Source organism: Neophocaena asiaeorientalis, unplaced genomic scaffold, assembly GCF_003031525.2.
Source record: "Neophocaena asiaeorientalis asiaeorientalis breed wild unplaced genomic scaffold, Neophocaena_asiaeorientalis_V1.1 scaffold59, whole genome shotgun sequence".
Lineage (NCBI taxonomy): Eukaryota > Metazoa > Chordata > Mammalia > Artiodactyla > Phocoenidae > Neophocaena > Neophocaena asiaeorientalis.
The window spans coordinates 8,029,013-8,049,711 of record NW_020174268.1 but is presented as its reverse complement, the minus strand read 5'-3'; the positions used below and the strand labels follow the sequence as shown (position 1 = coordinate 8,049,711).

Below are 20,699 nucleotides of genomic sequence, written 5' to 3'. Positions count from 1 at the left end.
GTTAAAAAAAAAAAAAAAGAAGAAGAAGATAAGTTAGAAGAATATTCCAAAATCACTGTTGGTAATATCTTTCAGTGACCCAGAAAACTTAGTTGGTCAAGGAATTAGGGAGCTTTCCCCAATATACATCCTGAATCTCTTCTGATGTAGTGGTTTATTCACCTTTCTTCATGCTCCTGCTAGCAACAATGGGAAGCTGGTCAAATGTCACTCACCTTTCCATATTATGTGAATAGTATGTTTTCTTCTTTATTTTCAAAGAATGTTGACTAAAAAAAGTTTTGAGGATAAAACACCAGAAAAGTAGAAATAATAGAAAAGCTAACATCCACTGGTGTTGTACTATCCAAATATGTAATCACTGCTAACAATTCTGTGCATTTTTAAACTTGATGATAAGAGTAGTGTGTGTACATTTATTTTTTCCGTTATAGAACAATTCATGTTCATTAAGGAAAAATTGGAAAGAAATTTGCCTGTGTTGCCAAAATAACTAATATTTTGTTATATTTTTAATGTATACTTTAAAAATTATATAATTGTAATTGTAAGCATTTTTCTTTTATTATCAAGTAATTAATGAATACTCTATGCCAAATAACTGTTTTTGATCCTGGGAATACAGCAGGAACGATAGACAGAAAGCTTACATTTTTGGACTGTGTGACAGATGAAATCATGTAAAATGAATAAATAATATTTCAGAGAGTTCTCCTTACTATCAAGAAAAAAAAATAGGGTGAGGGTGCAGAATGTAATGAGGCAGAGAATGAGTATTCCTGGGAAGTCTTTTGAGGAGGTGACTTTTTTTTTTTTAACCATCAACCTAAAGGATATGCTTACCCTAGTTTGAATCAATTTAAAATATTGCATGTCCTTGGAGATTGTTATACTCTTTGTCTAAAGAAGTAAATAAAACAACAGTTATTTATAAATTACATTTGCATATCTCTAACCTTGATGTTAAAGTCAGTTGTTTGAATAGGGATTAAGTCAGCCCTGGTTGTACCTTAAAAATATTAATCCCTCTAAAATTATTGTTACAGCATGTTCATCAACCCTCTCTCTTTTTTAGATATTTTAGTTCCAGGTGTACAACATAATGATTTGATATTTGTATACATTGTGAAATGGTCACCACATGCTAACTAAGTCTAGTTAGCATTTGAACAGAAATCTGAATAATGGAGTAAGCCATACAAAGATCTAGGTAGAGGAAATAATAAGAGAAGGAATATGCCCCATATTTTTGGGAGCAACAGCAAGGCTGATATGGCTGGAGCTTTTGTAGGGAGAAGTAGAGAGTAACAGGTTTGTTTAGAGGGGTAGGCAAGGGCCAAGTATTGAATAGCCTTTTAGGCCATAATGAATATTTTTTATTTTCCAAGTGTGATGAGAAGTCATTGGAGGGCTTTTTATAGGAGGTGACATCTGATTTCTGTTTCTGAAAGATCACTTCAGCTGTTGGATGAGAATATACTGTAAAGTGGTGAGAATGGAAGCAGGGAGACTAGAAGAGATGATAGTACTTTGATCTAAAGTGTTAGGTTTGGAGGTGGTGGGTGAGAGGTGGTCTGATGGAAAGGAGATACTGAGGGCAATGAGGGAAGAAGGAATCAAGGCTGATTCCTAGATGATTCAGTTGGCCTGAACAAGTGGAGGTGAATGGCTATGCCAAGTACTGAGATGGTTACTCAGAGGAGAAGCAGGTTTGGGAGAGGCGCAGGTATGACATCAAATTTTAAAAATGCCTAATAGACATGTTGGTGGACGTATTGAGGATAAAAAGCTTTTTATAAAAATTGTAAGACTTTTCTAGATTAAATAAATTTAACTTTCTTAGCCTGTATAAGGACTGTTGCCCAACTTAGAAATGTTCCTTTTGTCTCTTATCCATTTTACTAAAATGCTAATCTAGTATACTCTGGGGGAAAGTTTTTTTTTTTTCCTTTGTTTCACTTTACTGCCTTCAGACTCACTATGTTTAGATTTTTTGGGGGGGATCCTCTAACCACAAGTGAGCCAGATTCTTGACTTGAAAGTATGTGCTTTTCTCACAAATATTATTAGTGATCCCAGAAACTTTATCCTTCAATACAAGGTGTTAAACATTCCAAGAGGTGAGTTTTGACATAAAGAATAAGAGAAACATGACATAGGTTCACTTTGTAAAGATGGCAAAATTTCCTTTAACTTTCAAAAGAATTAATGAATTTTTGTTATTTTCTAAGTGACTCAAGTTTATTTTTTCTCCAATTTTCATAAAATGTCTTTGTTAGTAATTTTATTTCATACTAAGATCATAACCTCTTATATTTTCCTAATCAATTAGTTGATGACACAGGTTAGGGGAGTAGAGAGGATTGCCACAATTTTATACTTAAGAACTTCTGTTTTTTATTAACATCTTGGGAATATGCTTAAATATCATGAAATAAGATATTGAACCTTTATATAATCTTCTAAATACTTCCTGTGTTAAGACGGTCAGCCTTTTTATGTATTGTTTTATGTACATGTTTAAATTGACTAAAAAAATTTTAATTTGCCAATTCTTTCAAATAAGTGTGGTTCCATATAGGCTTTCTACTTTAAAGTAACATCATGGTTTTCAGGGAAGAACGTATGTCCAGATGAAAGTGTCTAATACCTTGTAAGGGTTTGAATCTTGGCTGCACTACTATACTAACTTGAATAAATTAGTTAATCTCTCCATGCTTTAGTTTTCTCATTTGTAAAATGGAGAAAGTAACCAATAAAATTGTTGCTAGGATTGGATAAATTAATAGAGTGATTAGAATAGTGCCAGGTACATAGACACTCAGTAATTGGTGAGTATTTTTATAAGTGTGGCTCTTATTGTTGTATTCAGGGTAAGCCATTTGTTATATGTTGCTTGTTATTCTAAGCTGACTGAGGATTTGAATCACTCTACTGCCTAATGTTCTCTTTTCTGAGTAGCCTTTAGCAAATCACATGTTGAGTGTAAATTGATATGAGTAATTTGATATGTCAAATATAATAATATAACGTGTTTGGTAATAATTGGTTGAATTTCTTAAGGAATAGGACTTTTTCGTATTGAGCTTATTGCAAATAACATTGTAAGATGTTTGATTAAAGATTTTTAGTTGTCATGGTTTTCAGCACTGGTCTAGATCAGTACAGATAATAGAAATATAAGTTATATATACAATTATAAATTTTATAGTGTCACATTAAAAAGAAACTGATAGGGAATTCCCTGGCGATCCAGTGGTTAGGACTCTGCACTTTCACTGCCGAGGGACTTGGTTCAGTCCCTGGTTGGGGAACTAAGATCCCACAAGCTGAGTGGCGCAGCCAAAAAAAAAACCACCAAAAAACTAAAAAGAAACAGGTAAAATTAGTTTATATAATATTTATTTAAATCAATATATTCAAAATATTTCAACGTGATATTGGTAATTAAAAATTATTCAGGGATTTTACATTATCTTTATATTACATCTACAAAATCAGGTGTGTATGTTATAGTTACTGTATATCTCAATTTGGACTAGCCATGTTTCAAGTTTTCAGTAGCCATATGTGGCCAGTGGCTGCAATATGGGACAGCACAGGTCTAGATATATTTATTGAAAAATCCCTGTTTAAGAAGTCTTTTCACTGGTATTTTTTCTTAATCACTAGCATTTTAATGCTTCTGAACTAAAAATTTCATAGGTTAAAATATTCAAGAGGGAAATTCACTTAAGATAGGTAATTTCTAAGTATGTAAGCCAAATGAAATTCAGAGAAGCACATGCTACTATCTATATATTAAAGTGCAAACACTTAAAATATGCAGTACCTACCAGCAGATCAATTAAATAATTATTGAGTATCATCTATGTCCTTAGCATTAATCTTTAGTGATAATACTTTTGTTAAGCAGGAGTAAGATTTTGGGGGTTCGTTGCCAGATGTTGTATATGTGTAATAAAGATAAATTGTTTTGGAAAACAGTTGGAGATAGTTTTTTTAAATTTATATATATTTTAAAATCTCATTTCATGTAATACTTTGTGTATATATGTAATGATTTTTTTCATTGTGGTTTGCTCACACAAAGATTTCTATTTTCCACATACCTTTAATTACAAAGAAAAATTTACATACTCTCACAAAATGGAATTGTTGATTGATTGAGAATAGCTGTTTTTGTTTTGTTATTCTATTAGATAATGAAAAGGTCAGACTTTATCATTGAACTTTCGTTAGTCAGTATTGTCAAAAACCCTACTATGGTTCTTTTTTGTTAAAAGTAGGAATTTTTGCAACTTTATTCTTTTTATTTCAGGCCGTTCATACTCTGTATGTTCTCCAAGAATGCTTAATCAGTGTCTGGAGTCCTTGGTGCAGAAAGTACAAAGTGGAGTGGTAATAAACTTTGAGAAAGCAGGACCAGATCCTTCCCCTGTAGAAGGTATTATTGTACTTCTCTTATAGACATTGTAAACTGGCTTTATCAAGTATTCAACTTGAACTGAAAAATTACTATGATTTGGCCTTGTCAATGTTAAGGTCAGATTATTAAGATGACAAAACAGCTGTTGGTAAAGAGGGAAGATTAAATAGGAAAGTCAAGGTAATATGACAGTGGTTTGGTAGCATCGCATTTTTATATTGGTTGTTCATAGCCTGAAAATTTATAAGCGCCAAAACCCTTTTTAAACATTGACAGATTAGCATATTTCCTTTTTAGTATTGTAATGCTGACTCTCTCCAGTATATATGCTTCTTCCATGTCCCTTAATTCACAAGAGTGTTCAACCCTAAGTGTTTATTTAATTCCTTAGCTACATTTTTTCTAAAGATCAGACTGATCAGAACCAAATGGTTGGTGTGGTTCCCAAAATGAGAAACCAGCCTTTGCCATTCAGCTTGATCCTTTAAAGTCTAGCTGAGCCCCACCTGGCTTTATTCTAATATTTTGTGATCATGAACTATTTATATTAGCCAGAGGGTATAAGGAGTTTTACCAGAACCAATGGACAGTTTACATCTGGACCTTCTGCCTTGTATGATGTAGCTTATGACAAGAATTAGAAAGTCATTAATGGCACTGGCAGAGGTGATCCACTAGAGTGGGTAATTGGGAGAAGAGAAAGGTCATAGAGATGAGAAAGTGGTACCCTCAGAAGGGATTATAGGGAAGGAGCAGAAGATGGTAAGATTATATAAATCGCATACTGTGTCTGGTTTAAAAAAACAAACTTAAAAAAAATTGAATTGTTACACATGGAATATATTTATTTTTAAATTATTTTAGGACTTTGCTTAGAGTTAGGCACTAAGTAAATGTTTACTGAACTGTTAAAGAGAGTTACTGTTTTCTAGAATTGTTTTAGATTAAAGGTAGGCACTCAAATCTGGATTTTCATATTAACTTTTCATTTTAGTTATTAGGCTTTAGTTAAAAAGATTGATTTTAAAGAAATATTCATTTAGCAATACTTACCTAGTATTTACTAAGCCAAGCATGATGGTGAAGAAATTGAGTGTTTGCCCTTATCATCTAGTGGGGAAAACATGTCATTCGTTAAACAAGTATCTACCATAAAGTATGTTTTACATAATCTGATTGGACAAGGAAAAGATGCTGTGGGACTTCCTTTCACCTATTGAACTCATAGTTGGAATTTGCTGATGTTAGTCTCTAGTGAATTCTGATATAATCTAAATGTTAAGCCTTGGTCATGATAGTATTCTACCATTTAAGAAAAATAGGAAAATCCAGAATTGAAGAAGTATTAAGACATTTTCACGAAGTAATAGTAGATATAATTTAACTGCTTATGTTTTTCCTTTAATGATACATACTTTGCTTTGATTTCTTTGCCGTAGATGGGCAGCCAGATGTATCAAGGCCTTTGGGATCTCAGCCTTGGCATAGCTGTCACAAACTCATATATGTCAGACCAAATCCTAAAACTGGGGTTCCTATAGGCCACTGGCCTGTTCCAGAGTCTTTTTGGCCAGATCAGAATTCTCCAACACTAGTAAGTACCAGAGAGACTGTGACTTTGTAATAGTAACCATTAACTGCTTTTCCTACTAGTTTTAAGTGCTCCCGTCAGTTAAAGGTGTGGCTGTTGTATAGGAATTAGACAAGCGCTCAAAGTGCACTGATGAGCTGTTACTTGCTTAAGTGTATTGTATTGTTCATCAGGAAGTAATAGAGAAGAGGCATCTGTCTCCTTTAGAATCTAACATTATGCTTATGCTTTTATTATTGGCATCTGGTTACAGAAGCATAGATATAACAAGAGCTTCTCTTTGGATTTTAAATATAATGTAACATGAGGATTTGTCTCTGGGACATAATATACAGTTTAAATGAAGGCTTAGAAAATAATTCTGATGGTTTGCCTGCAATCTTTTAGGACTTAGTCTTAGAAATTCATGTTGACTTGCATAGTTTTAGTTATATTCAGTGTTTTCAGTCTGGAGGTTTAAGGTAGCAAAGATTTTCTGGTCTTGTTTATAGGAATTATTTTTAGAAACAGTGAGGCTTGTTGAATGATCCTGGTGAATTATCAGTGTTCACTGTATGGTTCTTATAATAATAGGGTAAATTCGTACAAATATCTATTAAATCTTGTTAATACCCTTTTTTCAGATTAGTGTTTTTTGTAGTAATTGAGGACGCCATGGGATATGACAGTGGTTCTTTTGATGTTACCTTTAGAAGATAAGAGTTGTATTTCAAAGATCATTAAGCAGTCTTTAGTAATGTTTCATGCAGCTATCATTTATGAGTTAAATTGAACTCTTTTTGAATGAAACCTTTTATGTTTTAAACCAATATCAACTCTTTAGGATAATTTTTACTTTTATTCTATACAAGGTCTATAAAGTGATATTTCCTTTATTCATTAGGGATTTAATGTAGTATATGAAATTAAGTTTTTATACATTTCGGTGAGGTATTGTCTTTCTTTTTTGGATTGAACCATCATAGTTTTTTAGTCTGGCTTTAGAGAAGCTCTCAATTTCTTTGGTCATACTACTTTCTCCTCTAGAGCCCTTTCAGAATTCTTATGGAACAGATATCATATTTATATGAAATATTATATTGTTGGTTATTCAGTCTATTATATTTATTTAACACCTACAGTAGTTAAATAACAAGTACATATGGTACTTGTTAAGTCCTAATAGGAAGAATTCCAAAACCAGTATCACAAGCATTATCTATTAATATTGCTCTAGTGGTCTATTACAAATTGTTACATGCCATAGAGGATTTTGAAGTGTCGGTAGGATTTCAGTTGGAGGAGGAAACTGTGTGAGAAAAAAGTATGGAAGTAAAAAAGAACAAGGTGCATTTAGAGGAATGGAAAGTAACTGTGAGGATAGGTGGGTCATAATATGTATGTAGGACATTGAGAGTACTATTAAATAAACCAAATTGCTTATGACTTTACATGCAAGGTTAAGGAATTTGAGCTTTCCTTAATAGCGTTCATAGAACTGAAGACATTTTTAACAGAGTGTTCCTTTAGGAAAATTAATCTGGTGGTTGTTACATGAACTGGAAGGTAAGCTATTTACCTAGAGGGCTATTGCTTTGGTTCACTTAATATAAGAGTTTTAATTAAGATGATGGAAGAGAAAATGATTAAAAAAAAAAGAGAGAGAATATTAGAAAGAACTGGCAAAATTTAGTAACTGAAGGATATTTGAGGGGAAATGAAATTTATATAAATAATAGTATTTCATATAAGAAGTATTGATACTGAAATTAAATGTGATTTATTAGAGACTGGTTCTGAATTTGAATCATGGCTCTACCAGTTATTAGCCATATATCTTTGGTTAATTATATTCTCTAAGCTCAATTTCCCATCTGTTAGAGATAGTAACTCCTATCTCATAGGATTATTTTGGGGATTAAATGAAATAATAAATGCCCCCCCTTTTCTTTTTGGATCTCAATATTGTCATCCAAAAAAATAGATGAGTTTCACAGACCCATTCAATACGCTGTATGTCAGGTACATGCTAGGCACAGGAGCAAAACAGTACTTCCCCTCTGGAACCTTACCATTCCATAGGAAGGTCAGTCATATAAACATAATAGAGTACAGTGTGCTGTCATAGGGGGCAGAGCAGAGCCCAGAGGAGGTGGTGCCTAACTGCCTGGTATGTGTTTGGGGTACATGGTGAGACTGTGTCAGGGAAGAAGTTTCTTAGAGGTTGGTACTTGCCTTGCCAGTTCAGTCTTCAAAACTTAGTTTGTTTGCATTATGCAAGGGGGAAAATAGTAAAGCAGCTTGTGATAACATGAAACACCGGGGCATGAAAGATAATGATTTGTTTGGGCAACTGCAAGTCGTTTTGGTATGGCTGGAGCACAGGGTATACATGGTGTGGTGGTTAAAAGGCAGATGGGGACTGTATTGTCAAGGCTCTTTGTAAAACAATATTAAAAGAAAAGAATCTGGCCCTAATTTTAGGTGGTTGGCTGCTATTTTTACCCAATCGTTTGAGTTAGGAAAATTACATGATTATATTTATCTTCCATGGCCATGGGATTGATTGGAGGGGGCTGACTAATTAGGGAGACTAATTAAAAATGAACAGTTGTACTAATCTAGTCTGAGAAATGATGAAGGCATGAATTAGAGTGGTAAGAAATAGAAGGTAAATTTTTAGAGAGATGAGAATTTAGCATTGACAGAGGGCAGTAACTAAAATAGTGAGCATCTGCCATGTTTATGTGTTCTGCTAAGTGGCTTAGAATTTGTGGTATCATTTAATCTAATTCTTTGTGACAGTTAAGTATGGAGGATAAGAGGGCAATATTAAGGCTAACATCTAGGTTTTTTAGAACAGGTTTTGTGGTTTGGGGGTGAAATAATGAATAATAATGAATTTGAGGGACCTATAGAAAATTCAGGTTATGTACAGTAGGTAGTTGGATACATAAGAGAAATGAGAGAAATCTGGTCCCTATACAGTAGATTTGGGAGCCACCAGTGTATGTAGATAGTAACTGAGGCCAAAAGGAGTCCTTTATAGCTATGAAATTCCACATTATTTCTTCATAGCTCATATTTTCTTCACCAGTCTTCACTTGGTGAGATTTTTAGGAAGGAGACTGTTAAGGGGGAAATAGAGTAACTTGCTTTTTTTTTTTTCCTTTAAAGTATTGTGGTTTTTGTGGCTCTACAACAGGGCCTCCAAAGTAGGGTGTATTTAACACAGGGGTAACCAATATAGTCTGCTGGAATAGGGAAGGGAAGCATTAGAACTTCTATGTATGTTTACTCTTTTCTATTTTTAATATTATTTTGGTATATATTTTATTATGTACCTATAAATTAATAATTTACAAGTATAAATATATATATGCCCTAATATATTGTATATTCAAAAATTTGTACTGATCAATGTGTGTCATCAATTTCGAAGCCAAGTAGTTAAATTGCTACAACTGAGGACTTAGGAAGGTTTCTATTAAATTAGTTGTTTCTTATATATAAAAATTAATGAGCACTTATTTAATTCCAAAATTTTGCATTTAATTTTTCTGATAAATCTGATTTTAAGACTTAACAAAAATTTTAATTCTGTATAGATTTTGAAGTGTCTTTTTTTCTTGTGAATATTATATAAGTTAAGCATTACATTTTAAAGTATTTTCTTTCAGCTTAGTGGTGCTTTTGGTAGTAAATTAAATTCTCACTAGCAAAACTGAGAAACTGAGTAAACTTTGGTAGTGAGGGATACTAAAAAGGAGTTTGTTTCTGGTACTTTGTGAAAGAGTAATAATAAGACTTTCCCCTCTAGCCACCTCGTACATCTCATCCTGTAGTGAAGTTTTCCTGTACAGACTGTGAACCGATGGTTATTGACAAATTGCCTTTTGACAAATATGAGTTGGAACCTTCACCGCTGACTCAATTTATCCTGGAAAGAAAATCTCCTCAAACCTGTTGGCAGGTGAGCTGAACGACTATAGCAGTTTAAAATTTTATTTATTTAATTTTTATTGAGAGTATAATTGATTTACAATGTTGTGTTAGTTTCAGGTGTACAGCAAAGTGAATCAGTTATACATATACATATATCCACTCTGTTTTTTTCTTTGTTGCTGCGCACAGGTTTTTTTTTGTACTGATCAATGTGTGTCATCAATTTCGAAGCCAAGTAGTTAAATTGCTACAACTGAGGACTTAGGAAGGTTTCTATTAAATTAGTTGTTTCTTATATATAAAAATTAATGAGCACTTATTTAATTCCAAAATTTTGCATTTAATTTTTCTGATAAATCTGATTTTAAGACTTAACAAAAATTTTAATTCTGTATAGATTTTGAAGTGTCTTTTTTTCTTGTGAATATTATATAATTTAAGCATTACATTTTAAAGTATTTTCTTTCAGCTTAGTGGTGCTTTTGGTAGTAAATTAAATTCTCACTAGCAAAACTGAGAAACTGAGTAAACTTTGGTAGTGAGGGATACTAAAAAGGAGTTTGTTTCTGGTACTTTGTGAAAGAGTAATAATAAGACTTTCCCCTCTAGCCACCTCGTACATCTCATCCTGTAGTGAAGTTTTCCTGTACAGACTGTGAACCGATGGTTATTGACAAATTGCCTTTTGACAAATATGAGTTGGAACCTTCACCGCTGACTCAATTTATCCTGGAAAGAAAATCTCCTCAAACCTGTTGGCAGGTGAGCTGAACGACTATAGCAGTTTAAAATTTTATTTATTTAATTTTTATTGAGAGTATAATTGATTTACAATGTTGTGTTAGTTTCAGGTGTACAGCAAAGTGAATCAGTTATACATATACATATATCCACTCTTTTTTTTTCTTTGTTGCTGCGCACAGGTTTTCTCTAGTTGCAGTTAGTAGGGGCTACTCTTCGTTGCTGTGCATGGGCTTCTCATTGCAGTGGCTTCTCTTGTTGTGGAGCACGGGCTCTAGGCGTGTGGGCTTCAGTAGTTGTGGCACACGGGCTCATTAGTTGTGGCTCGCGGGCTCCAGAGCACATGCTCAGTAGCTGTGGCGCATGGGCTCAGTTGCTCCGCAGCATGTGGGATCTTCCCCGACCAGGGCTTGAACCCGTGTCCCCTGCATTGGCAGGTGGACTCCTAACCACTGCACCACCAGGGAAGCCCTATCCACTCTTTTTTAGATTCTTTTCCCATATACGCCATTACAGAATACTGAGTAGAGTTCCCTTTGCTATACAGCAGGTCCTTATTAGTTATCTGTTTTATATATAGCAGTGTGTATGTGTCAATCCCAGTCTCCCAATTTATCCCTCCCCACTCCCCACACCATAAGTTTTATTTTTTACACCTGTAACTCTGTTTCTGTTTTGTAGATAAGTTCATTTGTAGCCTTTTTTTAGATTCTGCATATAAGCAATATCATATGATACTTGTCTTTCTGTCTGACTTACTTCACTCAGTATGAGAATCTCTAAAAATTTAATTTGATGTTTCTTAAAAAGTTAAATTGAATCCGTGGTTTATATAACATTCTGTAAAGGTTATTAAATGTGAAGTTTTAACTACTCCTTTTTAACAGGTATATGTAAGCAATAGTGCAAAATATAGTGAACTTGGCCATCCCTTTGGTTACTTGAAAGCCAGTACAGCACTGAACTGTGTCAACTTATTTGTGATGCCTTACAATTACCCAGTCCTCCTTCCCCTTTTAGGTAAGTTATTCTCATCACATTCTCTGTGGCTTAGCATACATACAAATTTTTCCTAAAAACAAACTTTGGGAACATCCCTCCGTTTCTAAGTCTTCTTGTCTTCTGGAAATTAATGAAGATTTTTTTTTTTTTAATACTCTAAAATACTGAAGCTGTATAAGGTTGTGTTATAGCAACCCGTGCATGTTTCTGGTAAATTGGAAGTCAGTGTCAAACTACCTTTGATTCTGCAAACTATTGAAGATATTATATTTTAAGTTTCTAAATTAAGTATTCTCTAAGTTTTTTGCAATTAGATTTCTTACTTAGTTAGAATTAGTAATGCAGGCTTTGTATTCGGTAAATAATTAGACATTTTGTAGAAGCATATCATATTTATAAGATCTGAGTATTTTCTAAGGATTTATCTGTACTTTTAATTTTCATTTGGCAAATATTTTTAAATGGTGAATTTGTTCTAAAATAATATGATAAGCCTAAAGTTGGTTTCTGGGGACCATTTGACTATAATTTTTTGAGGGGTACTGTTGGAGAAGACATCTTTCCCTTCATGGAACTGCATCAGATTTAAAGATTACAGACAAAATATTAATAGGTATATTTTATAGAAAACATTATGCATACTTTGTTTCTGTCTTCAAATCTGTTTCATATATAGATTTTCCTTGTGTATTTTCTGATTCTACCTTTATTATTACATTTAATTTTAGACCATAATTGGCACCTTTTTATTTTTAAAGTGGTATTACTACTCAAAAATGCCAGAATCAAAAATTTTAACCACCTTTAATTTTGTTAAAAATATAGGTCAGATGTTCCTCTCTCTTATATAAGTAAGAAAGCAGACTTTAAAAATGAAACTTATTTGACTTGATTTTCATGTGTGAAAACAATGAATGATGATAGTTTGTTCACATTATAAATTTATAGATGACTTGTTTAAAGTACATAAGGCAAAACCAACATTGAAATGGAGACAGTCATTTGAAAGTTATTTGAAGACAATGCCTCCCTACTATCTTGGGGTAAGAATATTATTGTTAAAAATAGAACTTGTTATAAAATTTTATATTATGCTTATAGTTTACTATAGGTATTAAAACTTATTTATTGCTGTTATAGAATAAATGTCATGAAAATTGAGTGTACAAATGACCCATATAAATGTAATGGGAAAGAAATGTTTCAGTGATTTGCAGAATAATGATGATGATGATGATAATGAGAATATATATATATAATGCTTACCCAGGCCTGGTTCTATCCTAAGCACTTTACATGTATTAACCTCATTTAATTTCTATGGTAACCCTATGAGGCAGAAACCACTGTTCTTATATCACAGATGAGGAAACTGAGGCACTAAAAGATTAAATAATTCATCCAAGGCTACATAGCTAATATTTGGGGGTCAGGAATTCAATCCCAGGCAGGCCTGGCTTTAGAATTTAAGCTTTTAACCTCAGTTGTTATACTAGCTTTTTAAATTGCAGTTTTATAATTATTTCCCTTTAAGGGTACAAAAAAAGGTTTGTGTTGCATTATTCCCTAAACCTCCAGAAATATTGCTTAAAACCTAGTGTATCATAATAGATAGGACCAATAATGCATATATTATTAAATATATTACTTTATTTATTTTGTGAAAAGTAGCTTCTTAACAAAAAGGCCTACACTAAAAGCACTTTAAAACATTACTTCTGCTTTTACTGCAGAAATGTTACAGTATTTGACTGGAACTAATCTTTCTAAATGGTCCCTAATAAGAACACTAATTTCTTGAGCTTTGAAAATCATATGTTATAGTTGTAAGAGAAAAGTTGTGTGTGTCTAGCACATAGTGCCTGCTATGTAAGAGAGGGAAAAGGAAGAAACACTTGAATGTGAACTTGCATATGTTTGACTCCTATGTTTCATAGCAACTGGGAGGATTTAGCCAAAGCCACATGAATATTAAATATCAGATCTGGGATTTGATTCCAGTTTGACACCAGTGCTTTTATACACTTTCTAATATGTCATTGGGTGGTTATCATCCTTTTTCTGACTCTGTCCCATTCACATGGGCTAGACAGTCCTGCTAGTAATATTTTTCCTTGCACAATGTGGCTCTCAATTAGTCCTTACAATTGAAAATCACTGTATCACATCCATAGTAAATATTAGATGATTTTTGCCTCCTCGTTTTTCCTTCAGAGCTTGTTTCTGTTTTTTCAGCTCAGCTAATGATAATAGTAGTAATGATTAATACCTACTGAATGCTTACTGTGTGCCAGATGTATTTACATGTATTAATTCATTTAATCCCATGACAACCCTATGAGGTAGATACTACTATTATCATTTTACAAATGAGAAACTTAAGGCACAGAGGGGTTATATTACCTGGTACGGGGTCACAAAGCTAGTAAGGGGTTGAGCCACAACCCTTCCAGTTACCCAAGGTAGAAATCTTCTATTTTCCTTGACTCCTCTTTCTACTTACCACCCAAGTTCTATCAAATCAACCTCTGCAATGTGTCTCCTGCCCTCTTCTTCCAAACCTAGTGTCTCCAATGGTGCTAAGAAGTCCAGGACTTCACCCTTTCTTGCTCTGGGTGTTGTTATTATAGCCTCTCATCCTTGTTCAGTATTTCAAACTGCCTTTCATACCACTGACAAACATTTTAATGAAGTACAAATATGATTATGTGACTCTTACTGAAGAAAAGGAGACATTTTGGGAGGTGAAATTTTCAAAATTGACAATACATATAGCTATAAGTTTTTGACAAGCTCAGGATTGAGTGGTATTTTCTTTTTCCCTATAGCCTTTGAAGAAAGCTGTTAGAATGATGGGAGCACCTAACCTAATTGCAGACAGTATGGAATATGGACTTAGTTACAGTGTCATTTCATACCTCAAAAAATTGAGTCAGCAGGTAATGTTAAGAAATAGAGCCATTAAGTATTTTGAGTGGTTTTGGCTAAGGTGGTCAATAGGCCAGATGTTAGTTCTTGATGATTCTAATAGAATTCCATCATATTAATGTATTACATTTTAAAACCATGTATATCATATATTAACATAATTCTGTCTCAAGTAAATGGTATGCTATGTTTTGAAATGATAGTTTCAAGCAGTAATTCCTAGTTTGTGAAAATGGCTTTATTAATGTGGTCCTAGCTTTCCTGTATGTGAACATTCTTTGTTTTCTTTTGGGAAATTTATGTTAGAAAGTTGTTTTTCTTAGACAAAAAAGTCAGTTTCTTTTGCTTTATGTTTTAAACCTATAGATTTTTCTTTCAAAATGGGAGTTTCTTTTGAAATTTTTCTAAAAATACTGAATTTTGTCATTTTGGGCATACATCACATTAATAGATACTATAGTAGTCAAGCAGTGTACACTTTGACTGCCAAGTTATTAAAATTGTATAAAACACAATTTTTCCAGTACTCCTGCCATCTCTACTTCAAGTGCTAATTGAAATGTAGGTTGGAAAGAGTCAAAATATTGCTATTTGCTTTCCAGTGAAAAACTCCATCAGTGTTTGCCGTATCTATGAACATTTAGTTATGTGCTAGTAATAATGTCTTTAAGTAAATATTGTTGAGATTTTTTTTTTCTAATTTTATTTCACCTCTGAATTGGAAATATATTTTTTTATTTAGGGTACATTTACATTTCATGGTTTAGGTGTAGTGGGTATTTAATAAATAAAATAAATTGAAGTTGTGTTTGTGAACCCTGCTGTAAAACGTAAGAATTGTGATGATTTAAAATCATAAGACATTATTGTTTAAACTATGTTCAGTTTACCAAGGACTTGACATAAACTTCTCTACTTAAGTAGAGTTTTTAAATTTCTTATGTACTTTTTAAATATAATAAATACTTAATTTATGGAAGACCAAAACGATTAGCATTTAATTTACCACTTCAGATTATGTCAAGACAACTTTTTTTTTTTTGCTTTAGGCGAAAATAGAATCTGATCGAGTCATCGGTTCTGTAGGCAAAAAAGTAGTACAGGAAACTGGAATTAAAGTCCGAAGCAGATCACATGGTTTATCAATGGCTTATAGGAAAGATTTTCAACAGCTGCTCCAGGGAATTTCAGAGGATGTTCCTCACAGACTGCTAGACCTTAATATGAAAGAATACACTGGGTTCCAAGTTGCTTTGCTCAATAAGGTAATGGTTATGAGAATTTAGTACTGATATAGTTATAGTCTGTTATATTGTTGAATATGGCAAATTTTCTGTTAACTGATACTTAGTTTGTCCGAACTTCTGTACCTCCGCAGAATAATGATCAATTATATTATTATTGAATCATTAGATTTTAGAGTTAAACACTGTACATGGTGAGTGGATGAATGGATGGACTGCAAAGAGCAAACCATCCCGTTCATTTTATAGACGAGAAAACAGGCTTAGAGATTGCCTAAAGTTACATAGCTAATGGTAGAGTTCACTGTAATTTGGTACTTTTATACTGCTGACCTTGGGTACACAGCATGATCCTGAAGTGCTTTGTGAATACTCATTAAAAAGATCATCCCAGTAGTCTTTTTTGTAGAAACAGGCTGATTCTAAAACTTATATGGAAGTGTAAAGGTCCTAGAGTAGCTAAAACAATTTTGGAAAAGAATAAAGCTGGAAGCTTTGCACTATCTAATTTTAAAAGTTACTGTAAAGCTACAGCGATCAACATGTTGTGTTGTTGGCATAAGGAAAAATATATAGATCAGTAGAACAGAAGTAGGCCCTCACACGTAGAGTCAATTAATTTTTAACAAAGGTGCCAAAATAATTGAGTGGGTTAGGAGACAGTGTTTTCAACAAATAGCTTGGGAACAATTGGCTATCCATATGCAAAATAATGAACTTGACCCTTACCTCACATTACTTGAAGTGATCATAGTCATACATGTAAGAACTGAAACTATAAACTTCTACAACAGAACAGGAAGAAATCTTTAAGATGTTGGATTATGGGTCAATGAAGATTTCTAAAATACAACACACAAAGCACACACACACACAAACTTGATAAATAGAACTTCATTAAAATTAAAATTTTTGTCTTCAGAAGAAACTTTGATGCTTCTCCCAGGCAAGCTATAGCCTGGGAGAAAAGCGTGTATTGAATAAAGAACTTGTTTCAAAATATATAAAGAACTCATAGAACTCAGTAATAAAAAGACAAATATCCAATAAAAAAATAGACTAAATATTTGAACAGACAGCTCATATACAAACTTGAACAGGCACATAAAAAGATGTTCAATATTATTAGCCACTGTGGAAATGCAAATTAAAACCATAATGAGATCCCACTTTATGCCCACTAGAATGGCTAAAATTTAAGACTGAAAAATATGAAGTGTTGGTAAGGTTGTAGAACAACTGGAATTCTTATACATTATTGATGGAAAATAGTTTGCAGTTTCTTAGGAAAGGTAAATATTGCTATATACCAACAGTTCTGCTTGTAGGTATCTACCGAGATAAATGAAAATATGTGTATATAAAGGCTTTGTATGCAGATGTTCATAGCAGCATTAGTAACAGCCCCAAACTGAAAATGGACCAAGTGTTCATCAATTGGTGAATGGATAGAGATATGGTATATCCATGTAAAAAGGAAAAGACAGTAAAAAGGAATCGACACCAATACACGAACAACATGGTTGAATCTCAAAAACATGCTCAGTGAAAGAAGCCAGATAGAAAAGATTGCATATTGCAAGATTCCGTCTATAAAATGGAATGTAGAGAGAAGGAAAGTAGATTAGTGGTTGCTTGGGGATAGCAATAGAGATTGACTACAAATGGGCACAAGGAACTTTCTGGGATGATGGAGATATTCTAAAACTGGATCGTAGTGGTGGTTTCACAACTATACATTTATGAACACTCATTAAACTGTTTACGTAAAATGGATAGTTTTATGGTATGTAAATTATATGTCAAAGCTTTTATTTACTTCTCTTAGCCAGAATATGTAATAAAATCTTGGACAGATATGAGTTTGAGATTATTTGGTTGAGCCTCACTACCAAATTTTTATCTTTTGGTTATTAAAGCAGTACAGTAAGATTGCATCATATCTCTTTATTTTTTTAAGCTAGTTAGTTAACTTGTGTATCTTATTTTCAAAGCTATGCTGCAGGCTAGAGATTTCAGTCTCTTAATTCTATGTTTGAAAATAAATCTTGTCTTTAAATCTTTTTTAACAGGATTTGAAGCCACAGACATTTAGAAATGCGTATGACATACCAAGACGGAATCTTTTGGATCACTTAACAAGAATGAGATCTAATCTTTTGAAGAGCACCCGCAGATTTCTTAAAGGACAGGATGAAGGTTAGATCATGGTTTTAATGTTGGTATTTCTTCAGTAAACTTATTTCTTTATATTGGAAATAAATAGAGTGTTATTGTAACTTTTAAAGAATTATAACAGTAGTAGTACATTCTCATTGAATGAAGTAAAAAGTGAGTCATCCCTGATTCTCTACACTCTTCCTACCATCACTGTTGCCCCAAATTCTATTCCCCAGAGGTAACGACCTTTGTTAGCAGCTTAGTTTCCTTTTTAGCTTTCTTCATACATTCACATATACAGGCATATGCGCAAACAAATCATTTTCTTGTGATCTACTAGTATCTGGTAGTTTAACTAGTTTAACTCTGGATGGCCAATATATATCATATTCTGGTATTTCCTTCAACTGTACCCATGGCACCTACTACAAATCAAGTCAGATGAGAACTTAACCCTTTGCCAACTCTCGTGTAAGCATTTCAACTATAGTTTTATATAAAAAGGGTCATCTATGTGATATCTCTTTTCTGTAAATTCTGCTTTAATTAAATTCTGCTTATTTGGAATAGAGTAGAAGAGACATTTCCTTTTCATAGAAAGGTTACATATATGCTTATTCTATACACTGAAATTAACTGCAATATTTTTGCTTTGTTTAGAAGATAAAATCAAGTATTTAAAATTTTATTTTAAAAAAATCTCAAGATTTTATGTCACAATATTTATAATGGTGACAAAATAATTTAGAATATGTGTTAAGGAAAGATTGACTAGAATAAACCAGACAGCATTCATACATAAGAAGACATTATTTGATAACTAGTTGGAAGGTAGTTTCAGTGAGGTTAACTTTTGTTTTTGCTCTATTCTGTTTGAAAAGATCAAGTGCACAGTGTTCCTATAGCACAAATGGGGAATTACCAGGAATACCTCAAGCAAGTACCTTCTCCACTAAGAGAACTTGATCCTGATCAGCCTCGAAGGTTGCATACATTTGGCAACCCCTTTAAGCTGGATAAAAAGGTAAATTTGAAATGTTCCATTATATAATTTATTTGCGCTAGGCACTGTGGAGAGGAGCAGTTCTTAATTTAACTAAAGAAAGCTGAAGCTATTTTCTTGGTAGAATACCTAATAAATGTCAACAGTTAAAATATAGTTATTTTACTGGGTATTGGAATTAGTTGTGCGATTAAAAACTGTATGTAAAGCTAGGGAAATTGTATTCTTTTTTGTTATAGGGTATGATGATAGATGAGGCAGATGAATTTGTGGCTGGACCTCAAAATAAACATAAACGACCTGGAGAACCAAATATGCAAGGCATCCCTAAGAGACGTCGCTGTATGTCTCCACTACTAAGAGGCAGACAACAGAATCCAGTTGCGAACAATCATATTGGAGGAAAAGGACCACCTGTACCTATGACTCAGGCACAGCCAGATCTTCTTAAACCCCTTCCTCTTCATAAAAGTAAGAGTTTTTCTTTAAATGTTATTTGCTGCTCTTCGGTTCTTCATGGGAAAGATTTTTGTAATACAGAAAAAATTGATAAGGTCCAGGAGTGTCTAGAGAAGATATTTGTTTACTCTAAATTAGCATGTAATCATTTTTATGTCTTTTTAATGAACATTTATTGAACATTTCATATATTCATTATGCTTAATAGCTATCATGATTTGAAATATCATTTGCAAATCTTAAGTATTTAAAAATAACAGTTTTTAAAGGGGCATTATCAACACCCACAGAACGATGGTTTTCAATTTCAGTTTAATTCAACAACTACTTCTTAAATGATATGCTAATTTAGACAGTGCTAGGCACTGAGGTATAGCAGTGAACAAGACAATAGTGATCTCTGCCTTTATTTATAATGAGTGAGGAAAGAAAGTCATTGAACATTTCATTAGAAGTGTGATGAATGTTACAAAAGGGAAGTCAAGCGTGTTGTGGAAGTATTTGGCAAGAGGATTTAACTTAGTCCGTGGGGTCAAGGCACTTTACTGAGGAAGTTCTGTTTATGCCAGTACTTGAAGGATGAATGGGAATTAGTAAACTAAAGCTATGCATTTGCCTATGCCTCAGTAGTAGTCTAAGAAGAGTATGTGCAGAGGCATACAGTAAAGAGCAGGGCGTTAAGGGAACTGAAAGAATGCTGGTTATAGCAAGGGTTGTTGGGAATGAGGCAAAGTGAGAACTGAAAGATATACATGCAGAGTCTAGATCATAGAGGGTCTTGGAAGCCATTATAAAGATTTTAGACTTTATTCGAAGGACAATGAGAATCCATTGAAAGGTTTTAAAGAGGTAGTGATCTGATCTGATTAGCATTTTATAAAGACCAGGCTGACTTTACTGTGTGGAATATTATTAGGGAAGAATGAGAATTGATGTAGGGAACCCTTAATTAATGGATTCATTAATTATAGGTAGTGATCATTCATGGCTAATGACATCTTAACTGGAGAGAAACCAAGTATGATACCTCCTGATGGAATTACACAGTACTACTTTTGAGGTAGTCCTGCCCTCCCCCCACCAAAAAAAAAAATACTGAACATCAATCTGACCAAGCCTCTCTGTCTAACTACCAATTTTTAGGAAATATAAGGGACAGAGAAACATGTTAAATAACAAAACAGGGATAAAATTAGAAAAATCCAGATTGTGGGAAAC

At 33.2% G+C, this 20,699-nt stretch overlaps 1 protein-coding gene across 1 annotated transcript in view; it reads left to right on the top strand.

The window, feature by feature from the left end:
* INTS6 (integrator complex subunit 6) overlaps positions 1–20,699 on the top strand; it is a 90,622-nt gene that overhangs the window by 58,980 nt on the left and 10,943 nt on the right. Inside the window, exons 5-14 of the mRNA XM_024755417.1 lie at positions 4,322–4,447; positions 5,869–6,023; positions 9,820–9,972; positions 11,573–11,705; positions 12,636–12,730; positions 14,516–14,626; positions 15,665–15,880; positions 17,932–18,058; positions 18,901–19,043; positions 19,262–19,493. Coding sequence (XP_024611185.1) covers positions 4,322–4,447; positions 5,869–6,023; positions 9,820–9,972; positions 11,573–11,705; positions 12,636–12,730; positions 14,516–14,626; positions 15,665–15,880; positions 17,932–18,058; positions 18,901–19,043; positions 19,262–19,493 — 1,491 coding nt within the window. The remainder of the gene's footprint in view (positions 1–4,321; positions 4,448–5,868; positions 6,024–9,819; positions 9,973–11,572; positions 11,706–12,635; positions 12,731–14,515; positions 14,627–15,664; positions 15,881–17,931; positions 18,059–18,900; positions 19,044–19,261; positions 19,494–20,699) is intronic.